The sequence below is a fragment of the Sorghum bicolor genome, chromosome 5, assembly GCF_000003195.3.
Source record: "Sorghum bicolor cultivar BTx623 chromosome 5, Sorghum_bicolor_NCBIv3, whole genome shotgun sequence".
Taxonomy (NCBI): Eukaryota; Viridiplantae; Streptophyta; class Magnoliopsida; order Poales; family Poaceae; genus Sorghum; species Sorghum bicolor.
This window is the reverse complement of record NC_012874.2, coordinates 70,027,951-70,053,793: the sequence shown is the minus strand read 5'-3', so window position 1 is coordinate 70,053,793 and position 25,843 is coordinate 70,027,951. Positions and strand designations below refer to the sequence as shown.

The 25,843-nt window shown below is 43.7% G+C and overlaps 1 protein-coding gene and 1 pseudogene across 1 annotated transcript; both read left to right on the top strand.

Moving 5' to 3' along the window:
• LOC8082102 lies at positions 13,965-21,169 on the top strand (annotated as a pseudogene).
• On the top strand, positions 16,142-23,220 carry LOC8082101 (calmodulin-binding receptor-like cytoplasmic kinase 1). The gene is made up of 5 exons (XM_021462179.1): positions 16,142-16,940; positions 19,603-19,714; positions 20,830-20,865; positions 21,556-22,181; positions 22,265-23,220. Exons 1-5 carry the CDS (start codon positions 16,142-16,144, stop codon positions 22,621-22,623), a joined length of 1,932 nt encoding a protein of 643 aa, XP_021317854.1. The 3' UTR covers positions 22,624-23,220.

Sequence of the window (25,843 nt, the reverse complement as noted above, 5' to 3'; positions counted from 1 at the left end):
AATGGATTTTTATGTGCGTCTAATGAACTAAACAAGGAGTTGTGGGGAGATGGAGTTTTCTTTTTAATACAGCTGTGGTTTGTTGAATAATGGGCTGTAGCGAACATAGCCTCCTACTTAGTATAGCACACGTAACACTGCTGCAGAGTGCAGTTTTAGTCGTATCCAAAATAAATATTTAGAGGCGGTTTTTACATCGACCTACTCATATGTCTCTAGAAATCAACGGCTTCTAGAGACTGGATATGCAGCTATTTCTAGAAATCAAAATTTAGAGATGGATTATAATAAATAGCAAAAAAGATTCTGCAACAGCCACGCTATCAAATCACCAAGACATTATATATAGCTGTAGCTAGGAGAGGACTCGTTGGACACTAGCTGAAAAGAAATATGGCACAAAGACTGGAGAACCATTGCTGGGACTTGGATTCCAACACAAAACCTTGCGTGAGCCTCCCTTTCATTTCACCACAAAGTCACTTGTGATCAAATCAATAATGTAATCTTTTTTAGCCACTTTAGCAAATATTGTAATGAATATTTGAGCCTTTAAACGATTTCAAATAAAAAACCTAAATAATATAGACACAATGTTGATATGTGCTCTTGTGTACATGTCAATTTATGATGAGTGATTGTCAGGAGATGATCGACTTTGATTGAGTTTGGAGACTAACCTTGACGTGAGTGTGTGTGTGCAACATGTCTCTTGGCTATGTTGGTGTGTAGGTGTCGAGCATAGAGACGATCGAAGGGTATGAAGAAGGTCAGGTAGGGACATGTTGTGCTGATAAATTAGGAACGGCAAAGAACGGACGTGAGGCTTGGACCGAGTACACAAGATGGTGAGTGGATTGACCTTATTGATATCCCCGGTTGGAGTAGAGGATACATTTCTACAGAGGGATTGGCAGTTTGGGTCTTAAAACCACCAGCATACCATTTTCGCAAAACCCGGTTGGATTTTGAGTAGTCGTGAAGTTTGCATTAAGGAAAGCAAAGTAGTGAAGAGCTTTGTGGACATCATGCCAATCTCAAGATGACCATTTCCCCGGGGGGTTTTGGTTCAACCAAAATATCTAAGGGCTTGTTGGCTTTGTTAGTAACACTGAGGCTTTTCTTTGTTTATCAATTACTATAATAACAAATTGATTATTTAAACTCTATAATCCTCTTATTCGAAGATATGATTATTCATAATTGAAACATTGAGCCCTCATACCAAATTGAATTTTACAACATATGATTATTCAAAATTTGTAGGATTAGTTAATTGATCTGTATGGCCAGTACAACAAAGCACAAATGATAGAAGGCGGGTATACATCTGAGCAGACACACACTGAATAGTTGTATGCTTGGAAATTTTCTCGCAATCCTATACGTATATGTGGGGATAATCAATTGAAACCATATAGACCAAGTGATAAAAAGTATGTGTTGTTTGTCTCCAACTTCTCAAATTCATTGTATTATTGTTATTTGCTTTGTAAAATGTAGATATATGTCCTCGTCACATGATCTTACACTGTCTAGATTTAGTTGCAGTTATTTCAGCTAGCAATTTGTAAATGAGGCTGTTGTGCTATATATACATGCACAAGTGCGAGTTCCATGCCAATTGCATGAAACTTTCGTTCGAGTGCAGTCAAGCTAAGCATATACAATGTTTGTGCATCTTTCAGTTCAGTGCTAACGATGATGTACAACTTAAGATTGCTCCGAAGGATCAAAAGTCCAGAGTCACAATATGGATGCGGCAGTGTTCATGCAGATGACCTTGTGGAACATTTCGTTCCTTGTGATTGTTTGCCATCGTGGGTTCAAAACTGTATGATCACAACAGAAGCATATGTTTTCTTCCTTGCTCTCATGTATGTGGCCACGTCCAAGATGTATGAATTTACACAGAAGGTACGGTTTATTTTAATTTTACTCCTAGCAATTGGGACATGTTTGTCCTTAATTAAGCACGACCTGCAGGTTTTTGTATCATGTATATCTTTGTATGCTACCCAGGTCAATTCCTGAGCTTTCATGGCTATGGATGACATACAACAGCCTCATTTGCTTTAACCGTGAGAAGTCTTGGCGCTTGTGGCTGGCTCCAAGCCTCCAACACGTCTGTGTGTGGCTTTTTTATCACTCAACGTTGACGAGAACACATAACTTGATGGTGATACTTTGCATTGGCTTATAGACAAGTTTTATTGGACTTGCTCTCACAGTACCAAACTAGCAAATGCAAAGTTGGTCTATTATTGTCTACTTCTTCAGTATGTAACTACCTATTGCTACAGTAAATAATGGTCTGCTTTGGCTGCGAGAGAATAGCTGCGGATTTTGTCGGAGCCTTACATGCATGGTCTGCAAAACGTGCATTCTTTGCTTCTATTGGACATGCATGTGTACCTACTTGTCATCGTTAAGCTCAAAATATCTGAAACGACAGAGGAAGGTGTGCTGCGCTTGCTACAAATTGAGATTTTCAGAAAATGGAGGCAGGAAAATGAGCAACATAACCTGCTGCACGATGCAAAATAAATAGGATACTGAACAAGTCGAGCACGTGTTAATGAGTTTATATATCCTCGATCGCACCGGCCACGAAGGAGACAAGAGGAGCACTCCGGCCGCAAACGACATGAGAGGAGCGTGCCAGCAAATTCTCATTACGTTGGGGCTTTGCCACTATGCAGCGGCAGTCATTACGTATACGTTGTGTTGCTGCTGCAGTGTAGTACGTAATTTAATTATCGAACAATGGTGCTGCCGATGATGGCGGCGGCAGTGATGACGATAAGCTCTGATCCGGTCCTCTGTTCAGATCAAACTGCCGTCGACCTTGCCATTTTCCTCTGAAACGACTCACCGGTAGCGACATGTCGGTGCTCATCCTCCATGATCAGTGCCAGCGTGTTGTGCTTAAAATATATCAAATAAAACAAAAGAGCTATCATACCTATTAAACTTTAACACCTCCAACCAAATGCTCTCTTATTGGTTTCAATATAATAGTCCTAGGTGTGTACCTATGATTTTTTTTAAAAGCAAATTCAGGTGTTAGTAAGGACCTGAAAGGAATGGAGGACCCCGACCCCCTCCCGGAGCCTCTCCCTCTCCCTCCCTCGGCGGAGACACCAAATCCCCCAGATCCGCGCCACATTTGATTCCCAACATCAGTTGTTCATCAGATCCGGCACCGCAAGCGACGGAGCTTCCCGATGGTGGGCCTCAGTTTGCCTCGCAGCCTAGAGTCTCCATGGCGGAGTCTCTTCGCCTCGGTAGATCTGGAGAGGCCTCGGTTGCCCTGTTGGGACCTAGGTCGCCGGAGCACAGTCGGACCAGCAAGGCATCCTCTGCCACTCTAAAGCCGTTGGAGGAGGCCACCAATGCCCCCCGAAAGCCGGTGGAGCACCTCCCCCAAGGACACAACGGACCAGAGCCTTCACCACCCGACGCTGCTTCCGATGAGCACGACCCACAGCCGGAGAGCCCTACGGTGATGAATCCAGACCTCCAGGCCAAAGCATGGGCGATTCTGCCCGACCTGGCAACCGAGCTGCACAACTTCAATCAACAACCCAGGGCATTCACTTCTCAGCACGGCAAGCAATCGGAGGACGGAGCGTTGAATCGCCCTGGCAAGAAACCAGTGGACGGGGCGTTGATCCGCCGGGAAGATACGGAACTTCAAGCCAAGATCTCCCGCTCCAGGATTCCGGCGAGCCAAAAGGGGAAATTCGTGCAGAGCCTGCAGAGTGAGCAGAGCATTCATGGCGGCCAGCCTTCTACCATTGAGTCGTCGCTTTCACCGTCGAAGGCCTCGCCAGGCTTGATTGCAAAGGGAAGCACGGGGATGGGCAAGCCAGAGGAAGATGGATGGGAAACAGCTAAGGAGTTCCGAAGAAAGAGCCAATTCACCGCATCAAAGACAACTCATCGGCCCTTGGACAAAACTACGGGCGCTGCGTTCTTCAGGAGCAAGATGGAAGGCAGGTGCTATAACTGTTTTTCCCCAAATCATCTTGCTCATGCCTGCCATAGACCTCCGAGATGCTGGAAATGCTACTCTTCTGGGCACCGGGCCTTCAATTGCCCCCACAACGCCCCCGCTCCTAGGATGGATCTACTTAAGAAGGGAAACCCCCAGGCTCATCGGCGCTCCACACCCAACACCAAGCAAAGCACCTCCGGTACTGACCATCGCTCCTTTGCGGAGGTGGTCCGCGGGGTGGAAAGAAGCAAGGAGGGGGACAAGGCGGAGAGAAGCAGCGGCAAGGCGATGGCGGCTGCCCGGTACCCTGGGGATCCTCGGGCCAGGCCCGCCCGGAGCTTCTGCGCGGTGTCTGCCACGGGGGACATTCGCCGGCGTCGAGATGACATCATCAACTGCACTGCTGTATGCTGGCTCAATGGCAGCAGCCACGACACCGAGCCCCGCCACCTCGTCGACGCACTACGCAACCAGCTCGGCATCCACCACGACGACGTCAGGGTCCTCAAGCATTTCCCCGAGCAGTTCCTGGTCATCTTCAATGACCCGAGGGACCGCCAGCGGGTGGTGGAGGTGGGCGTCCTCCCCGACAACGACCGTCGCTTCCAGTTCACGGTTTGGAGCGAGCGCCGCTACGCCAGGCAGACCAGCTGGGAGTTTCACGTGAAGGTGTGTATCGAGGGCGTTCCTGTGCACTGCTGGGCGGAGGACGTTGCGGCCTTGGTCCTGGGCAAGAGCTGCATGGTGCACTACCTGGAGGAGACGACCCACCGCCAGGAGCGTACTAGGTCTTTTGACCTGTGGGCCTGGTGCGCGGACCCTTGTGACATCCCCCAGGAGGTGGTGCTCACGGTCACGGAGCCGGACAGGGGCCACCCCCACCGCGACGAGCCGGCTGACTTCAAGCGTGGCCAAGTTTTTGTGCTGCGCAACCATCTTGAGGTCGTGGAGGACCTCTCCTTCCTGCGGGAGCCAGGGAGGATCGACGGGAACCGCAAGGCACGTCGCGTCTTCGACTGGGACTATGGAGTCCCCGACACAAAGGGAGAACGTCAACAGGGGAGACGTGGCCGCGACCGCGACCGCAGCCATGACTTTAGGCCACGCCGTGACGACGATGACTACGAAGGAAGACGCGATCAGGGCAGCCGTCGCCACCGCAGCATCTCTACCTGGGTAAGGAACAATCGCTGCAGGGGGGCACTGAGGACTGCCTGATTTCCAACAGGTGGAGAGGACGTGGCGGTTCCCCGCCGCGCAGAAGCAGGCCCTCATCTCAGATCACCCAGGTGTGGAAGGTCAAGGAACAGAAGAAAGTGAAGACAAAAAGGGTCTCCTTCGCCGACCCAATAGCAACTGAACTGAAGGCCCCCAAGACCCCCATTCAGGATGACAACATCATGCTTATTAAGGGTACCCCCCCAATACCTCTCCTGTCTAATGTAGTAGAGTCAGTCACCACTGATAACTCACTCCCCTTTCATCTATCTACAGAGGCTGCCAGAGCACACCTCAAGGAGAAACCGGAGCACCTGGGCTTTGACATCCTCTCCAACTCTACTACAAGTGAGCAGTCCAATACTGTACAAAGGGGTGGTGACACCGCCCCAATATCACCTTAGCTCACTTTGCCTGTTTCTGCAGTTGATGGTGCGATAGCTGCAAAGGAGATGGGGCAGGACATCACCAACACCACAATAAACCTCTGCAACAACACGGAGCTGCAGCTGGGAGCGCTTATTGACAACATCCTGGTGAGCTCACTTCCCAGGCCTACTTTAATGCTTGGTAAAAATAGTGATAATATTTTGAGCTTAGCATCGAACAATTTATCTTCCATGAACATAGATCAGAGCCACATAGATGGGGGTAATCACTTTTTGGGTGCTGGCCCTGAGAACTCACAGTCAGCTCCGTCAGTAGTTCTGGAAATCCAGAGTTCACCCGTAGAGAAATCAAACAATGGGGATAAGGGGGTACACCACGCTATGGACTCCACTCTTGTAAGCTTACAAGCTCCGATAGATGCCTTCCTAGAATCGGTATCCAACCCAGTGCCTTAGTCACTGCTAACTACACCGCAGTGTACTTCTACATCTCTTGTTCATCCAGTTAGTCCGGCTCAGAACATTAAAAAAAGGCAGAGCTCCAGGTTAGCAAAAAAAGCCATGGAACATCCCCCCGGTATCTAGTACTTGTTAGGACCTCGTGTGTTGAGGCCCCTAGAACTTTGAGTGGTATGACTGTTGCCTGCTGGCCATGGAGCCTTCGGCGATTTCGGTTGTCTGCCTGCTGGCCGTCGAGCCTTCGGCAAAACGTAGGGGGTTCTTTGCTGAGGGGGATGAATTTGGTCCTGCTGGCTTTGTTGCCTTCGGCCCATCTTGCCTCAGCCTGTTGTGAACCTGGTATTTGGCAAACTCTGGACTGCTATTTCGTAGTAGTTGGAACCTTTTATTATGTCGGCTAAAGACTGCAATCTGTTATGCTGGAATGTGCGTGGTTTGAACGATGGAGCCAAAAGAGCTTCAATCAAATCTCAAATTTTGGCAACTGGTGCTACCATCGTCTGCCTCCAAGAAACCAAAATTAGCGACTGGAACCACAGACTTTTAGTTGACACAGTAGGAGCTGATATGGCAGCAAATGTAGCCAGCCTTCCATCAGTAGGGGTCTGTGGGGGTATCCTCATAGCGGCTTCAGAGCGCTTTTTCACAGTCACCCAACCCTACCTAACCAATAACACCATTTCTGCAACGATAACAATGCTTTCAGAGAACAAAACTTGGACTCTCACGGGGGTTTACGGCCCACAAAGTGATGCAGACAAAATTCTCTTCATTGAGGAGATTGTCGATGTCAAACCACAGGCGCTGCCATCCTGGCTAATATTAGGCGACTTCAATCTCATTCTGTGTGCACAAGACAAAAATAACGCAAGGTTAAATGTTCCGATGATCAATCGTTTTCAATCAAACATAGACAATCTGGAGCTGGCAAGGATTGAGCTCCGTGGGAAAAAATACACATGGTGTAACGACCAACAATCGCCTACTATGACAAAGATAGATCATTTCTTTGCCTCCACGGATTGGCTTGAGATCTTCCCAAGATCTGAACTCTGCGCATTGGCTTCTCTGGGCTCTGACCATAATGCGCTTTTTCTACAAGGAGATATCAACAGGGATTTCTACAGGGGTTTAGGTTTGAATCACACTGGGTGCACAGGGCCGGTTTTATGCAGACAGTAACCGATGCTTGGTCTCAAACAGTAAACACACAAGATGCTATCCTGAGATTGCACGTGAAGCTGCTCCGTACAACCAAAGCACTTAAGAAATGGAGAAGGAAATCAATGGGAGGGTGGAAAATAGCTTGGGCAATTCTGAACATAGTACTTTTGGAAAAAGCACAAGAGTCACGAGCCCTCACACATGAAGAACTAAACTTTAAGAAATATCTCAAGACCAAATCATTGGGAATGGCAGCAGTGCAAAAATCGAGGGCCCGTCAACACTCAAGGTTAACCTGGATACGGAAAGGAGATACAAACACCCGATTTTTTCAGCTTCATGCAAATATGAGGAAAAAGAAGTCTTACATTGCCACTCTAGTCGATGGAGACGGCACGGCGGTGTCGCAGGAAAACAAATCCTTTGTGGCCTTTAATCACTTCGCTAGCCTGCTAGGAACATCAAGTGCCCGAACAAACGCTATCAGGTGGGAGAGTCTCGGCTATGTCCCCCATGATCTAGAAGAACTGGACGCACCCTTCACTGCACAAGAAATTGAAGCGGTCATCAAAGAGATGCCATCAGAAAAAGCCCCGGGCCCTGACGGCTTCATTGGCTGTTTTTACAAGAAGTGTTGGCCCGTAATCAAGGAGGACCTGACGCAAGCAATCATGTTTTTCTTCAACAATCGTACCTCTAAATTCAGCCTGATCAATACAGCACACATAGTGTTACTACCAAAGAAGCAGGATGCCGCCTCGATTACAGACTACCGACCAATTAGCCTAATCAATAGCGTCACAAAAATTATTACGAAGCTGATGGCGAACCGGCTAGCACCACGGCTGAACGAACTAGTGTCCCAAGCTCAAAACGCGTTCATCAAGAGGAGATGCATCCACGACAACTTCATCTATGCACAAAGAGTAGTTCAATTGTTGCACAGGAAAAAGAAATCGGCATTCTTTATCAAATTGGACATCTCGAAGGCATTTGATTCAATAGGTTGGACCTTCCTGCTAGAAGTGCTTAGTAAGCTTGGGTTCAATACAAAATGGAGGGATTGGATAGCGACCCTGCTAGGAACGGCATCATCAAGGATCCTAATAAATGGACAACCAACACATGAGATCAAGCACATGAGAGGTCTTAGGCAGGGGGACCCCCTTTCGCCCATGTTATTTATCCTGGCCATCGACCCACTGCAACGCATCATCGAGGTGGCGGCTGATCAAGGGATACTATCACCGATACTGCCCAAAGCGGCCAACCTCCGTTGTTCTTTGTACGCAGATGACGCTGCAATTTTTGCTGCTCCTTCTAGCAGGGAGATTGAACACCTTCATAAAATTCTAAATTTCTTTGGTGACTGCTCAGGCTTGAGAATCAACATATCCAAAACTGAGATTTATCCCATCAGATTACCGTCCAGCACGGTCACGCTATTACTCCAAAATTTCCCCGGGAAAATTTGCAATTTCCCGGGTAAGTATCTTGGACTGCCCCTGCATGTGAGGAAACTAAGGAAAATTGATGTGCAGCCACTGATAGACAAGATCGGTGCCAGAATACCGGGATGGAAAGGGAGACTTTTATCTTCGGCTGGTAGAGAAACGCTTGTTAAAACAGTGCTCTCGGCACAGCCCGTCTACCATATGACGGCCTTCTCGGAGATGAAATGGTTAATAAAACGGATTGACCGTATCCGTAGAAGTTTCCTTTGGAGAGGAGAGACACCAGAGAATGTTTCAGGGGGTCATTCCCTTGTCAATTGGCCCACATCTTGTCTACCAAAGAGAAAGGGAGGTCTCGGGATCTTGGAGCTTGAGCGCTTTGCTAGGGCGCTCCGCCTTCGTTGGCTCTGGTTTCAATGGCGCCAAAAGGATAGAGCTTGGACCAACCTGGAGCTACCGTGTGATAATAAGGACAGAGACTTGTTTGCGGCTTCGACAAGGGTAACGCTAGGTGATGGCCACACCGCACGGTTCTGGACCTCTTCATGGGCACACGGCAAAACTCTTAAAGATATGGCACCTGTGCTCTTCAAAAAGGCCAAGAGAAAGAAAATATCAGTACGTCAAGCAATGCAAGCAAACAAATGGATCTCCCATGTCTCGCCAATATCCAATACAGTAGAGGCAATTGAGTACGTGGCGATCTGGAAAATAGTGCATCAAATCAATCTAGTTGAAGGCAGTGAGGACACTATAATTTGGCGATGGACTGCAGATGGCGAGTACACATCGAAGAGTGCTTATCAAATCCAGTTTGAAGGGACTTTCTGCAAACTGAAAATGATGCCAATTTGGAAAGCGAAAGCAGAACCCAAATGCAGGTTCTTCGCTTGGACCCTATTGCACAAGAAGATATTAACAGCTAATAATTTGATCAAACGACAATGGCCAAACGACCCAGTATGCAAGCTCTGTGGAAGCGACCCGGAAACCCCAACTCATTTGTGTAAAGACTGTAATTTTACTAAACAAGTATGGACCTCGCTAAAGGTTTGGTTCAACTTGTCAGTATTAGACACAGTCAATACTAATGGATCGTTACACAGCTATTGGCGCAAATGTCGTGCGAGGATAGACAGAGCCCACAGGCGCAATTTTGATGGTCTGATGATTTATTTCTGGTGGAACCTGTGGAAGGAAAGAAATAGAAGAACGTTTCAATATAAAAGCCTTCAGCCAAGGGAAGTGGCCTTTCTCTGTAAAGAAGATTTCGATCAGTTCGGGATGGCCACGGCTTCAAGGGACGGTGTTTTCCTCTTAGTCAGTAGCTCCTAGTGTTTTTGGTTTTTTCTCTCTTCATCCTCTTGGCACCGCAGGACCTTTAGGGTGCCAGGGTGGTCGTCAGTAGTGAGTAGAGTTTTTTCTTGACCTTTTAGGGTGTTTTTTTCACCCGTTTTTTGTATTTTCCCTCGTCTAATAAAATTCCGGCAAAAGCTTTTTGCCGTCTTTCGAAAAAAAAAATAGTAAGGACCTGAAACGGTAGTGTGGTCAAGCTTGGTAGATAAATCGCCTCTTAGTCCAAACAAGCTACAGGTATTATTATTCACTTTTGACTGCTGGGAGGTGGGTGACTCGTAGATTGAGTCATCTGCAAGTTTGCTATTCATAATGGGACTAAACACTGCCCTCAGCACTCCTAGCCCCTGATCCTGCAAAGTGTACATGTGCGTCAGACACAGATCTTGAAACTGCTTATAGTGTCTCCACAATTGCTGAATAAACCTTTTAGTTGTTCAGTTGGATTGGAGCAGTGTAGGCATAACTTCAGTTTTGCTTAAAATGTTGCAAAAAATTGAGTTGAAGAAACCCCCAAACAACTTTCATCCATGCGAGAGGGTGCGTGTGTGTATAGTACTATATCAGTAGAGAATTGTGCCTGTGTCTCTCTCGGCATCAGGTGCCATGCATGCGAACCAAGTAACAAATAAACCCATGCATCCATTTCGGTGCGAATCAACCTGTCTGTTAGCAAATGGAGCAACAAGTCAACAACATCAGCCACAACGTTGTTGTAGTGGTAAGGGGAGTGCCGGCGAGCTCTGGTGGCCTGGCGTGGATAGGAGCGCCGATCTGCAAGGAAGACAGAGAAGGCGCCGCGAATGACGGTCAACCGGGAGAACTCCCATGATGGCCTGGGCTTCCGCGGTGAATGCATGTTCACTGAAATGACAGCATCAGAAACTCTCTTGCAAACAAGTCATGATCATTATGCAACAATATGTACATCCAATCATTCACTTGGGCAATTCAGTGATCACATTCTCAAGTTTTTAGTTACAGTATCACTTCACAATCTCACACTCCTATCTAACAACTCTGTTTTGAAGTTTCAGCTCTGCTATTTACATTGTTGTGTCTGAACATTAGAATAGAACTGTAGAACCACGGCTGCCCTTTCCTTGGAATCTAGAGGCACATGGAGAAGGATGGAGCGCTGGTGGTGCTGCACCCATACCTACACGAACTGCTGCTGCATCGTGTACCTCCACGCAGAGCAGTCGGAGGCGAAGAACAGCATGGGAAGGTGGGCATGCGGTGGATGCCGCTGAAGAGAGCACGGTAGTTGTCAGGGATCCTGGAGCATGAGGGGAAATGGTGGAAATAGAAAAGTAAGGCCGCCCTTAGATCCCGTGAATGAGGGTTTGAGAAAGAAGTTGATGACCTCCTCTCTTGGAGGGGGGTTTTGCCCATAGAAATTAAAGGTAGAATATTGGATTAAATTTGGGTCCTTCTAGAGTTATTCCTAAAACCTGAAATTTTTAGGATGTATTACGTCCAAATATTATTTGACACACTGATGTGCAAAATAAAAAAAATGTACACACATATACTTTTTCAGCTTGCAGCAACCATAGTTACAGGGTACTAATTTAGTTATTCCTTATAATTATAATCTCTGTAGGATTTCAAATGAAACAAATGTCTCATGATGGAATATCAGATCGGATAGACATCATGTTTTTTTTTGAGAAAACATAGACATCATGTTCACCTGGGATTAATAAAACAAACTTTCTAACCATTTCTGACATAATTAAAATTATATTTTGTCTCATTACAACCCCTCATAATAAAAAACATACTATCAAACACAGCCTTAACGACAAGTTACTCCAGACTATGGATTATGAGCCTCATACATATGGAGTCACTTATGAAATGCAATCTCGCTCTCTCCGTTTTCTAACAATATGCTGCATCTATATATGCAACGGCAGTTCCATGGCCTTTTATTCTTCCCTGAGCTGAGCAATATATGAATGACCTGTTTGGTTATCATCATTCACTTCTTCATGACTAACTACTTTCAGTTACAACTCCAGATTCCTAAAAAGACCACTTTTGGCACAGCCCTTGTGCATGCCTGTGAGGCAGTCAGCCATACTTAGGGATTATCCATCAAGGTAAGGAAATTAAAGGCCCACCAACTATTGAGGTAGTGGTGACTTGATGGCTGACAGCCCATGGGCCAAAATAGAGAATCATGTTTCAGTGTATTTAAACGTGTCGATTTTTAATGACGCCATGGCCCTTTAAAACAGGACGGCTGTTTGAACTATGCAATCTAATAACCCAATTTTCTTCCTGTCAACACCCCCCCCCCTCCCAATTTTCTGCTACACTTTGTGGAGAATGGAAGGAGAGAGTCATTTCTGCACAGTTATCTAATTCTCTTCAAAAAAATATATAATGCTTTCATAAAATCGATCAGCAAGCGATGCGTCATTTGTAGCAGCTTTTTTCATGCACAAACAATTAGTAGAACAAAAAGTTGCAACTAAGGCCCCGTTTGGTTCATTCTGTTAAAGCTTAACTCCCATCACATCGAATGTTTAAACACATACATGGAGTATTCAATATAGACTATTTAAGAAACTAAAAACACAGCTAGAGAGTAATTTGCGAGACGAATCTTTTAAGCCTAATGAGTCCATAATTGGACACTAACTGTCAAATAAGACAAAATTGCTACAGCCCTGTTAAACTTTAACACCTCCAATCAAACACCCCCTAAAGAGTGTCGCGTCGAAGCTTTAGCCAAAAGTCCTTGCCATCTCCATCTCCTTAATAGTACTTGTCATAATTATTTTGAACCTAAGTCATACAAACATTAATATGAAAACAGAGTATTGTTACTGATTAGGTCTTTGCAGTGGGCCCAAAAGGGAGCAAGACAAGTAAGGCCGCGCTCAAGGATAGCTATAAGCAGATCCCATTCACATTGGTACGGAGAAAAATGTAGAGCATCTTGACAACGACGTGCGTATTAGACTATATTATTCCCTATACTAATATACCCCTCACACAATTAGGACACGGACCCACTGAGGTAGTCCCTACAGTTGTTAAAAAGTATAAATTTCAACCAGACCAAACCAGATGTGGGATATGTGAGTTGAATCCGTTAAAACACATTTGCCAATCCAAACCAGGCATGAGGCCATGCGCCAACGCTATATGCAGCACGTTAATCAACGGCATGCTCGTCGCCAGCGTCGATGTAGCGCCCGTCCACCAACACGCTGAGCCACGCCGAGGAGGAGCCGGCAGTGGTGTGGCGGTCGAGCAAAGCCAGACTACATCGTCTGCAGCAGCGCGAAGATGTCAGCCTCGGCGTCCGTGCCGATGCGCGCTGTCACTTGATCTTCAAAGGTGATACTTCAGGAGCTAGCGAATATTGGAACAAAAAGAAAAAAAAAAAAGGGAACCTTTCACAGTGGTTTTCGTTCTTATCCATTAGAATCGTCAATTGATCTTCAGAGTCAATTTTTTCATACTCTTGGTGTGGCTCTTCTACAAATTTGTCTTTGAAAGCGATCTTTTGACTCAGGTTTTGCAACCTAGAATCTAGTGCATATGCTAAACTGATCTATTCTGGATTTTGGATGACCGGACTAGTTGCCAGTAGATCTGACTATACATAGCCATTATTTCTATGTTCATATGACACAATCCAAAACGAAATGGAGCAGATGTTAGAAAAATCTACTCCTTGATGACTTGTGTGGCATTAATCTTATTATATTGTCGATGTTTGAATGCAAGTTTCTGCATTGGCGACCAAAATTACAAAAAAGGTCACCCACGTAAATACTATAGCGACATATATTTTGTATTTTGCGGCGGTAGTGTCACCTAACACTTCTCATGGATATACCAGCAGAGCAGGTATATATGTAGTGTACTGACAGGATGTCGTGATGCACTGGGAATCTTAGAGGAATCAGTCAGAAGACTAAGTCACATGATGCCCGTGTGCCCCTGAAGTCGTGGAGGAATAATCCTCGAGAGAATAGTAGTGAGTACACACTTGCTTGAGTTCACTGTCAAGCTTCTCAGCAACTAGCTAGTTACCTACATATATATACGCTCTCCTAGCCAAGCTGTTAATTTAGTCCCAAGCTACCTGCATGCCCTTTTTGCCATGGGTGTGTTATTAACGTTAATAACTACTCTGGCCATGTTCCAGCCATGCCTGCTCTTCCTGCACGCCAACGCCTCCAACTCCACTGGAGGTGTGCATCTATGGTCCCAGCAAGCGGCACTCCTCCAGTGGAAGTCCACCCTACAGAGCTCACCGTCGCTGCTGGACTCATGGCGGCCAGGGACCAGCCCGTGCAGCAGCAACTGGACAGGCGTCGTTTGCGAGGCCGTGCACCATGGTCGCCGTACCATGCCCCGGGCAGTGGTCCGCATCGACCTGCCGAACGTTGGCATCGATGGCCGCCTTGGTGAGCTCAACTTCTCCGCGCTCCCGTTCCTCCAGTACATTGACATCAGCTACAATAGCCTTTTTGGTGAGATCCCACAGAGCATCGCCTCCTTAGCTGAACTCTCCCACCTTGATCTCACCGGCAACCGGCTCCATGGACAGATACCATGGGAGGTGGGCAACATGGAAAGCCTTAGCTTGTTGGAGCTTTCTCTGAACAACCTCACAGGAACCATCCCTGCATCCCTTGGAAACCTAACTAGGTTGGTTCAACTGACCATCCACCAAACCTTGCTCACAGGGTCCATTCCTGAGGAGCTTGGCAAGCTCACCGAACTAAAGTATTTACAGCTAAGTAGCGCCTTCTTGAGTGGACGAATACCGGAAAGCCTTGGCAACTTGACCAAACTAAGCCTCCTGCGCCTTTATTATAACCAGCTATAGGGCCCATTCTCTCCACATTAGGTAATCTTGTTCACTTGCAGAGTCTCCAGCTCAGCAGAAATCAGCTGGTAGGCCCTATTCCACCAAGCTTGGGGAACCTTAGTAGCCTCTACGAGATTTGGATGTACGAAAACAAGCTGGTGGGCTCAATCCCAGCTGAGATCGGTAGTTTGGTCGGCCTGCAAACATTGCATTTATCCGAGAATTTAATTTCAGGTTCAATTCCCGACACTCTGACCAACCTCAAGGATTTGAATATGTTTCAAATCTTTAGAAACAAGCTGTCAGGTTCTCTGCCTCTAGGATTTTCAAATCTTACAAACCTGGCAGTGCTCGATCTTGCCAACAACTTTCTGTCGGGAGAATTGCCCTCTGGGTTTTGCAGTCATGGGAAACTCATACAATTCACTGTTTCTGTAAACATGTTCACTGGTCCTATTCCTAGAGACATCAAGACATGCAGGAGCCTGCACATACTTGACATTGCAGCTACCCAAATATCAGGAGACATATCAAGTTTGGGGCCATACCCACACCTTTGGTTTGCAAACCTAGAGAGGAACAAACTTCATGGACATTTGTCTAAAACCTGGGCTTCAAGCATCAATTTGACCATCTTAGATGTGGTGAGTAACATGATAACCGGAAGTTTGCCGCCTGAGTTATCAAGACTAGTAAAACTGGAGGAACTTATACTCCACAATAACAACATGACTGGCAACATACCGCCAGAATTAGGCAACCTAACCCACCTGTACAGGCTGAGCTTGTCGCAAAACCAATTTTCAGGTCATATACCACCAGAATTTGGACAGATGATAAGTTTGCAGTACCTTGATTTATACATGAATAGGCTTACTGGGTCGATACCTCAAGAGCTTGGCAGTTGCACGGAGCTGCTATTCTTGCGGATCAACGACAATGATTTGACTGGATATTTGCCAACAACCCTTGGTAGGCTAAAAAAACAAATGCAACAGCTGCTCCTTGTGGATATGCAGTGGAGGGTCTTGGTTTTTATTTCATACCAGCTGAAAATCCAAAGGTGAATGCTAATGAAACCAGAGCTGTGGTACGTGTTTTGGAAGGTTCCTTTTCTGTCAGTCAATTGGCAGTGGAACTGGAAAAATTCCGACCAGACAAAAGTCATAAGTGGGATATTCAGACGAATGGGACTGGTGCTTTTTTAATTAATTTCCCAGATGCTGATCTACTTGACTCAGTTGTTAATTGAGGTCCTATGAATGCCAAGGCCGTGGAAGGTAAAATTCAGTTTGAAAAGGGCACTGAAAATGAAGTGAACAAAGTGGAGATTCCTAAAGTGTGGGTGCAGTTTAGAGGATTGCCCAGTGAGTTTAAGGAATTTTCCATTATTTGGGCAATTGGAACCATCCTGGGTGTTCCCCGCGCTGTGGACACTATCTTCACTAAGAATACGGGAAGACCTAGAATGAAAGTTGCTGTGCTGGACCCAAAACTTATCCCTGATTTTGTGGACGTGGTTATTGGGGATTTTATTTATGAGCTACAGTTTGCAATTGAGGAATCTCTCACTGGTGAACCACATCTAGTTGATATGGATTCTATCAATGAGGATGATCCTAAATCTGAAGACCCAAACAAAGGAGAAAAGCCTAATGGTGGCACCTCTACTGAAAATATGGACGTGGATGGTAAATCCCTAGAATCCCATGTGCCTGGGAATGGAAGCGGTGCGGTTCCACCTTCAGCAACCCAGCATGGCGCTCCTCAGGGAGTGTCTCAGCTGCAGGGAAGCGGGGACCCTTCTGCTAATTCTTTGAAAAAACCTAAGCCGGTGCTGACACAAATCGGAGGGTGCTCAATAGATGATGGGACTTGGACAACTACATTGTTGCCTCCACAGAATGACTCTGGGACAATCATAAAAGAATTCAGCAGTGAGACGTCTTCTCCAGAGAGATCCAGCAAGAGGAACGCTGCTACTGTGGACATGGATTCCACAGAGAAGGCGGCAAAGCTGAAGGCAAAGAAAAATTTGGATTCATCAATAGGAAAAGGTAACACGCAACAAACCTTGTCTTTTGTCTCTCGTGATGACTCTTCTATTTTATGTTCGTCAAGTTCTTTAGGGGTCGTGTTAGGTAGTAATGATCAGGATGTGTTAAGTTCTTTAAAACGGCTTAAAGACTTAGAACATAAAAGAATGTTAGAAGTTGCTGGACTAAGAGATGAGAACTGTGTGTTAGCAGAAGATGATTCAACAGGTTGTTCAACTGAGGATAATTTAGATCTTGAAGCTTTAAATTTTATTTGTACTGATATTTCAGAAGGGCTATGTGATGGGGGATGTGATCCTTTGATTTTACAATCCTCTGTATCACAGAAAACAAATAGCCGACGACGAAATAAAATAAAAATAAAAAAATTAATTCAAGTATAAAATGAAAGGGATTTTTTGGAACTGTAATGGTTTTGCGGATAGTAAGAAGTATAGATTTTTATCGGATCTAACAAAGGAAAAGAGCCTAGATTTCATTGCCTTATCAGAAACGGGTAGAGCAAGTTTCCCTGCAAATACTCTTAATACCATATGTGCTGGTAGAGAATTTTTATGGCACTGCTCTGCACCACGTGGGAGGTCTGGTGGTATGATATTAGGCATCCACTTGTTGATATTCGACATAGGGGAGATTGAAGAGGGTGAGTTCTTTATTCGTTTCAAGCTAAGGCACAAAGAGCTTGATTTTAAATTTAATTTAATATCTGTTTATGGCCCTGCACAAACCGAACATAAAGCTAACTTCTTGTCTGAATTGGTGCGAGTATGTTCAAAGGACACCTTACCTATCGTTATAGGCGGTGACTTTAATATTATTCGTAGCCCCATTGAGAAAAATAACGATAATTATTGTGACAGATGGCCTTTTATGTTCAATGCAGTAATCGACAGTCTCAACCTAAGAGAAATAGAGCTGTCAGGAAGAAAATTTACTTGGGCTAATAACATGCCAAATCAGACTTTTGAGAAATTAGATAGGGTATTAGTTTGTACAGAGTTTGAGACACAGTTTACTCACACCTCGGTGCATGCCCTCAATAGAGAAATTTCGGACCATACACCTTTGCTTTTTTCTACAAATGACCCATCGCCAACTTACCAACCTCAATTCAAGTTTGAATTAGGATGGTTGTTGAGAGATGGATTTTCTGAAATGGTGTCACAGGTCTGGCAAAGCACTATAGTTTTAGGATCACCCATAGAGAGGTGGCAAGCGAAAATCAGAAGACTGAGACAGCATCTTAGAGGCTGGGCAAAGCATGTGAGTGGGCACTATAAGAAAGAAAAAACTGCTCTCTTAAATAAATTAGAGGAACTAGATAAAAAGGCAGAGTTTACTTTGTTAAGTGAATCTGAGAGAGATTTAAAGCATGTGTTAAATGAACGGCTGGCGGAGCTCTTAAGAGAAGAGGAACTCAAGTGGTACCAGAGGGCTAAGGTGAAACACCTTTTAGAAGGTGATGCCAATACAAAGTACTATCACTTGTTAGCCAATGGTAGGCACAGGAAAACTCGTATTTTTCAACTCGAGGATGGAGATAATATTATAACTGGTGATGCTCAACTTAAGCAGCATATTACCAGTCATTATAAAAACCTATTTGGTCCATCTGAGGTTACACTAATTTCATTAGACGAATCACAGATAGAGGACATACCTCAAGTGTCGGACTTGGAGAATGAGTTTTTAACTGCGCCTTTCACTGAAGAGGAAGTTAGAGTGGCGATTTTCCAAATGGAACACAACAAGGCTCCTGGCCCAGATGGTTTTCCTCCGGAATTTTATCAAGTTTTCTGGGGTCTGGTTAAAGATGATTTGATGGCTATGTTCACAGATTTTTATCAGGGAACATTTCCTCTAAATCGTCTACATTTTGGAACGATAATATTGTTGCCTAAAAAGTCTGAAGCAAGAGTGATTCAACAATATAGACCGATCTGTTTGTTGAACGTCTCTTTTAAGATCTTTACTAAAGTGGCAACAAATAGATTGTCCTCCATCGCCCAGAGACTGATAAGGCCGACTCAGTCAGCATTCTTACCAGGTAGAAATATTATGGAGGGAGCTGTTATTTTACATGAAACTATTCATGAACTTCATACAAAAAAACAAAATGGGGTGATTTTCAAAATAGACTTCGAGAAAGCTTATGATAAAGTCAATTGGAGTTTTTTACAACAGGCATTAAGAATGAAAGGCTTTTCACAACAGTGGTGTGAATGGATAAAGCATTTCACACAAGGCGGTAATGTTAATATTAAAGTCAATGACCAATTAGGGCCTTACTTCCAGACAAAAAAAGGCTTAAGGCAAGGTGACCCCATGTCTCCAATACTTTTTAATATAGTGGTGGACATGTTGGCCATATTAATTGCCAGAGCAAAGGATGTAGGACAGGTCGAAGGGGTTATACCTCATCTCATCCAAGATGGTTTGTCCACCCTTCAGTATGCGGATGACACGGTGATTTTTATGAGTCATGATGTTGAGAAAGCTGTCAATATGAAGCTATTGCTATGCACTTTCGAGCAACTATCAGGCTTAAAAATAAATTTTCACAAAAGCGAAATTTTTTGCTTTGGCCAAGCTAAAGATCACGAAGAGTTTTATTCGCAACTTTTTGGATGTGTGGTGGGCAAATACCCTTTTCGTTACCTAGGTATTCCTATGCATTTTAGGAAGCTCTTTAACAGAGACTGGAAGGCCATTGAGAAACGGATTGAGAAAAGGTTAAGTGGCTGGAAAGGAAAGATGTTAACATCTGGTGGCCGGTTAGTACTAATAAATTCAGTACTTTCCAGCCTACCTATGTTTATGATGTCTTTCTTTGAATTGCCACGTGGAGTTTTGGAAAAACTGGATTATTTTAGGTCCCGTTTTTATTGGCAAAATGATCAGCATAAAAAAAAGTATAGGTTAGTTAAGTGGAAAATTATGTGCCAACCTAGGGACCAAGGTGGATTGGGGATTCAGAATTTGCAAATTCAGAATCAGTGTTTGCTTAGCAAATGGTTGTTCAAATTACTAAATGAGGATGGTATGTGGCAAGAATTACTAAGAAATAAATATATTAAAAATAAAACCTTAGGTAGTTGTGAGAAAAAGCCTGGTGACTCACACTTCTGGAAAAGTCTTATGAATGTCAAGGATATCTTTTTAGGGTTGGGACATTTTAAGGTCAAAGATGGTTCTCAGACTAGATTTTGGTTTGACACTTGGCTGGGTAATAGACCACTTAAAGACAAGTTTCCTTCTTTGTTTAATATTGTAAGAAGGAAGCAGGACTCTATTGCGTCAGTTATGAGTTCTCCCATACTAAATGTCACTTTTCAAAGGAATTTAGTGGGTACAAACCTAGCCAATTGGCAGCGTATTGTCGCTTCTTTGCAACAAGTTAACTTAGTTGAGGAACGAGATGCTTTTATTTGGGGTTTAATGGCTTCTGGAACGTTCACAGTAAGATCTATGTATGCTGCTTTAATTAACAATGGGGTCAAAGTGTCACAAGATATTTGGCAAACAAAGCTACCGATGAAAATAAAAATATTTTTGTGGTATTTGAAGAGGGGTGTCACTCTTACGAAAGACAACCTAGCTCGTAGAAACTGGCATGGAGACAAGTTATGTTGTTTCTGTCACTTAACAGAGTCAATTCAACACCTCTTCTTTGAGTGCTTTTATGCCAAGTTTTTGTGGCGCTCGATTCATTTACTTTTTGGAATTTTACCACCTACAAGTATAGATGATCTGTTTCAAAATTGGTCCAAGGTGGGCAACAAAAAGTAATACATTGTTATTAACAGCAGCTTCTACTTTATTATGGGCAATTTGGCTAACAAGGAATGAAAAAGTTTTTGATAAACGCAAACCAAAATCTCTTTTGCAGGTACTTTTCAGAGGGACCCACTGGCTACGTCAATGGGCAAGTCTGCAACGACATGATGATCTTAAGGATCAACTAGTTTCTGCAGCTAAGCATCTGAAGACGTCAGCTTTAGATTTCTTCGGTTCCAACGGATGGCTCTCGCAAAGACATGTTGGTTTTGTTTAGAAAAATAACTTTTTGTTCTAGTAGCCGTGTGTGTGGCTGTACGTGGGTACCGCAAACTTTGCCCTTTTGCTAGACGTTGTAATAATTGGCCTGATTCTATCATTGGATAGATGAAGCCGGATTTTATATCCTTTATCTAAAAAAAAGGCTATGGAAGCTGCAGATTGCATTGGATGTCAGCAACAACAAACTCACAGGCGGGATACCCGTACAGCTTGGGAACTTGGTGATGTTGGAGCTCTTAAACCTCTCCCATAACAAATTCAATGGGACCATACCTTCTTCTTTCTCCAGCATGGTTAGCTTATCAATCCTTGATGTGTCATACAACAACTTGGAAGGTCCTCTTCCAACAGGGCGACAATTTTCTAATGCCTCAATAGGATGGTTCGTCCACAACAATGGCCTTTGTGGTAATCTCTCTGGCCTCCCAACATGCTTTTCATCTCCAACAATGGGTCATGACAATCGAAGGATTCACATCTTGGTTCCAGCCATTTCCATTCCTTTGTGCATACTCATTATTTTCACGATAGTTGGAGTTATTATGATTGTTTGTAGAAGCAATAAACCACAAAAGAAAGCAACCGCAGATATAAGAGATGTGCTTTCAGTGTGGAATTTTGATGGGAAGCTAGCATTTGAGGATATCATTAGAGCAACAGAAAATTTCAGTGAGAGGTATGTTGTTGGGTCAGGCGGGTGTGGCACTGTCTACAAAGTTCAGCTACAAGGGGGGAGATTGGTTGCAGTTAAAAAGCTTCATGAAACTGGAGAAGATGTTACTGAGGAAGAGAGATTCATGAGTGAAATTGATGTGTTAACCAGGATCAGGCATCGAAGCATTGTCAAGTTATATGGATTTTGCTCCCATCCGAGGTACAGATTTTTTGTGTATGATTATATTGATAGAGGGAGCCTTCATGCATCCCTGGAAAATGTGGAGATCGCAAAGGAGCTGAACTGGGAGAGACGAGTGGCTATTGCAAGAGACGTGGCTCAAGCTCTGTATTACTTACACCACGAATGCACCCCGCCAATAATTCACCGAGACATAACAAGTAACAATATATTGCTTGACACAGATTTTAAGGCTTATGTTTCAGACTTTGGCATAGCAAGAATCATAAGGCCAGATTCATCAAACTGGAGTGAACTAGCAGGAACATATGGTTATATAGCCCCAGGTATGTTGTTAATCTCTCTTTGCAGCTTGCCTTAATATTACCGTATTCCTCATTTCACTCAAGTTCTGTTATCTATGCTGTAGAGCTTTCACACACACCAGCGGTGACAACGAAATGCGATGTCTATAGCTTTGGTGTGCTTCTGCTAGAGATAGTGATGGGGAGATACCCTAGCGAGCTGCAGTCCCATACTTCCATAGAAGGACAGCATCACAAGCTTGCAATGGAGACTTTGGACAAGCATCCATCATCACCAACATTGGTGGAGAGAGAAGAAATTTCTCTGCTTGTCCAAGTAGCACTTGCATGCCTGCAACCTTCCCCTAAGTCCAGACCAGAAATGCAGGAGGTTTATCAGAAACTGACTCACGACCACCCTTATTGTTCTTTTGCCACATCTTGCGACCTTACATTAGAAAAACTAAAGGATGGAGAAGTGTAAAGAAGTGTTACACATATGAGAAATAGGAAGGATTTTTCCTTTATTTCACAATGAAATAGAGATGGATGGAAACAAAGAAATGGCGATATGGTTATGATAGGCCTCTTAATTAGGACAGAATAATAAATTAGTTATTGCACCTCACAAGTTTTTATCACCATGTTTCCAATATTATAGATGTAGCCCCATCCTAATGTACCCAATATTTCAAATCAAAAAATCCATGTAATAGTTTCTTATTTGCACAGGTTGAGAGAACCTAAAATAGAAGTATGTTTGAGATAAGAGAAATCCATGCAATAGTAATAATAACATAAACAGTTTGTTGTTACATATTGATATTTTGCACAAATACAAGATGCTTGTTTCACAATGCATGGGCAATGAACTAAGACTATAGTTATCAGACGTCTCGTCCTCTTGATCATCACAACATGTACGTGTAGTTTCGTCTCATTCACACCTCCCATCGATATGCAGCAACCACATCAATACACCATCACAGACGACAGCATTGACATACAAATTTCTCGCTTTGCTTATCACATTTTTGTACTAGCTGGTTTCCTCCAATTTCTCACTACAATATTATGGTTTAGATTTTATAGTAGTAAGTTGTCAAAATTAGAAAGAAAGCACATATGTCAAGATAAAGATAGAGCTTATGAGCTTTCCATTAGTCCTATGATGAGATGCTTTTTATAAGGTCGTTCCTTGTGTGAGTGCATGGGCAACGAAGAAATACATAACTATCATGAAAATGTGCTAACTACAACAGTTCTAGTGCATCAGTAGCATTTTCTCCTCATGTTCTTCGTATTGGGCTATAAATATTTTCAATGTGAGGTGCAACAAATGAATTGATTGGGAGGGATAGTCAAGCTTCCATGTCCGCACTCATCCAATATGTGTGTGCGCAAGAGAAAATGCCTCTTCCCAATCAAATGACTGAGTTTCTGTATTTCTTTTTTAAAAAAATAATTGGCAAGATTCTTCTTTGGTGCATGGAGAGCATATGATTCTTCATGTTCTTCGGATTGTGTAACGAATGATTCAACAACAATAAGAAGTTAATAATGCAGTCACACCATAATACAATACATATATATCGATAGCCAAACCATCCAACACAATTTCCTTAGTTTGTCTGGCCACGAGACAGATTCGTAAAACCCTTACATGAAGCACACAAGTACAAGCCAAAGCACAATAATCACGCTTGATGTATGTAATTTAACAAGCCAAAGATCATAGAGTCCGGGACCCTCTGCTTCCCTTCCACTCCAGGCTCACAAAAGAAGCTGTGGCCCTTATTCAAATGACATGACACACATCCACGACATCCACGACACAAGAAGCCGCGAGCCTTCACATACCATGTGGAACTCGGAGAAAATCAAGGGCAAACAGGCCATCTTCCCCGGCATGCGCTGTGCCAACGACGGCGCCCTCTGTGGTGCTCCTGATGTAGCACTTGCTGCGGCCGAATGCCACACTGTAATCCAGCTCCGCGAGCTGGCTCACTGACACAAGGTTGGCCTTGAGCCCAGGGACGTACCACACGTCGGGGAGCAACATGGTCTCTGTAGCCACGACGCCGCGGCCGACGACCTGCATGGGCATTGCTCCGGTGTCTCCAGCAAAGAGGAAGATATCACTGTGCTCTGGAGTGAAGTCGGAGAGCAGGGCGCGGTTCCCCGTTGCGTGGTGCGGTGCAGCCGATGCAACGATCCATGTTGTAGCAGTAGCAGCTGGTGCATTTTTCAGAGCTGTGCTGAAGCTGTCCTGGGTCGTGATGCTTGATCCGAGTATACTGAGAAAGCATGTTATGGCCCAAATCCTGTTTCTGTAACAGATATTGAACTTTTCCTTGGTTAAATGCAAAGTGGGGTTCCCCCGGTTCCCAAAAAAAGATGGTTATTGTGGAAAAGGTTATAAAGAACATGAAGATGGTTATAAGTTAACTGTTGGGATTAAATTCATGCTCCTGGTGCTTAGAATTTTGCATGTTCTTGACTTCCAGAGGATTTAGTTGTTGGCTTATTAGATCACCAATATATCATCCTTGTCAACTACTCCTTTGTTCTCAATTATAAGTCGCTTTGACTTTTTTTGGTTCATCCATTTTGTTATGTATTTTGATATATTATTATATCTAGATGTATAGTAAAACAGTGTACGTACAAAAAAAAGTCATAGCGACTTATAATTAGAAATTGAGGAAGTAGATTATAAGAATTGGAATGAGAGGAAATTATGTTCCTTCTGTAGTCGTAATAAAACCATACAACATCTCTTTTTCAGTTGTCATTATGCCTGGGTTTATATGGTGAGTTGTGCATTTTGAGTTTGGCATTGCACTATATCACCCATGAAGATAGATGATTTGATTACGTGTGTGGTTATTGTTGTGGCAGGCATGGCCATACTATGTAATAATAACTGAAATCAATGCATTTTCTATGAAGAAGATAAACAATTACTCATTCTATTAAAACTAAAGCATGTTTAATTTTGGGCTTGCTTTCACATTATAACTAATCAAACGAAAGTACCACACAGAAGTTGTTTCCCTAATTTTGATCTGATAGACTAACACAACCTCTTATATTGGTATGACAATTATTTTCAAAACGAACCTCTTATATCATTAGGGCAATTCTTTTTGAAGTGAAAATAAAATACCAATGCCAAAATAGATGAGAGTTCTGACAAACTCAATGTGTATCTCAAACCAGATGTGGGATAGACCTGTTACAAAACTAAGTCATGCATATTGGACATTAAAAAGACTTCTTGAACTTTTAACAACTAACTGCTATTATAAACTTATAATTAAGAACCAATGAAGTAATATTGCGATAGTATATTTTTCATGGTAGCTATACCTTTTTTTTCACTTTTGCAATTTAAAACTTTATGAGTCCAATTTAGCAAAATTAAATATTTGAAATCTAAGCTTAAATGACATGACAACAAGAATGCCTACGATGTCATATTGTCATATATTCGTGATCAGTAATGGTCACATTGGTCAGAGTTCAGGTTATACCAAATATTGTTTGCAGAGGATAGATTATCACTAAGATTTTTTTTCTGCCAAAGTAAAAAAACTATCAAATTGAGGACTTCAGCATGCTGAAGAATGCCACCAAAGATGACTAGAGGGATAAAGAGAAGCACCTATGAAGCTCTGGTTCCCCCTTCTGTTGAGTAAAAT

What these genes read in the sequence shown, in the direction of transcription:
- LOC8082101 (XM_021462179.1), top strand. Translation starts at nt 16,142, where the DNA reads ATGAATGCCAAGGCCGTGGAAGGTAAAATTCAGTTTGAAAAGGGCACT. An exon ending in CCCACTGGCTACGTCAATGG is followed by an intron (nt 20,866 to 21,555) that starts GCAAGTCTGCAA and finishes GATTGTTTGTAG; the next exon opens with AAGCAATAAACCACAAAAGA. An exon ending in ATATGGTTATATAGCCCCAG is followed by an intron (nt 22,182 to 22,264) that starts GTATGTTGTTAA and finishes TCTATGCTGTAG; the next exon opens with AGCTTTCACACACACCAGCG.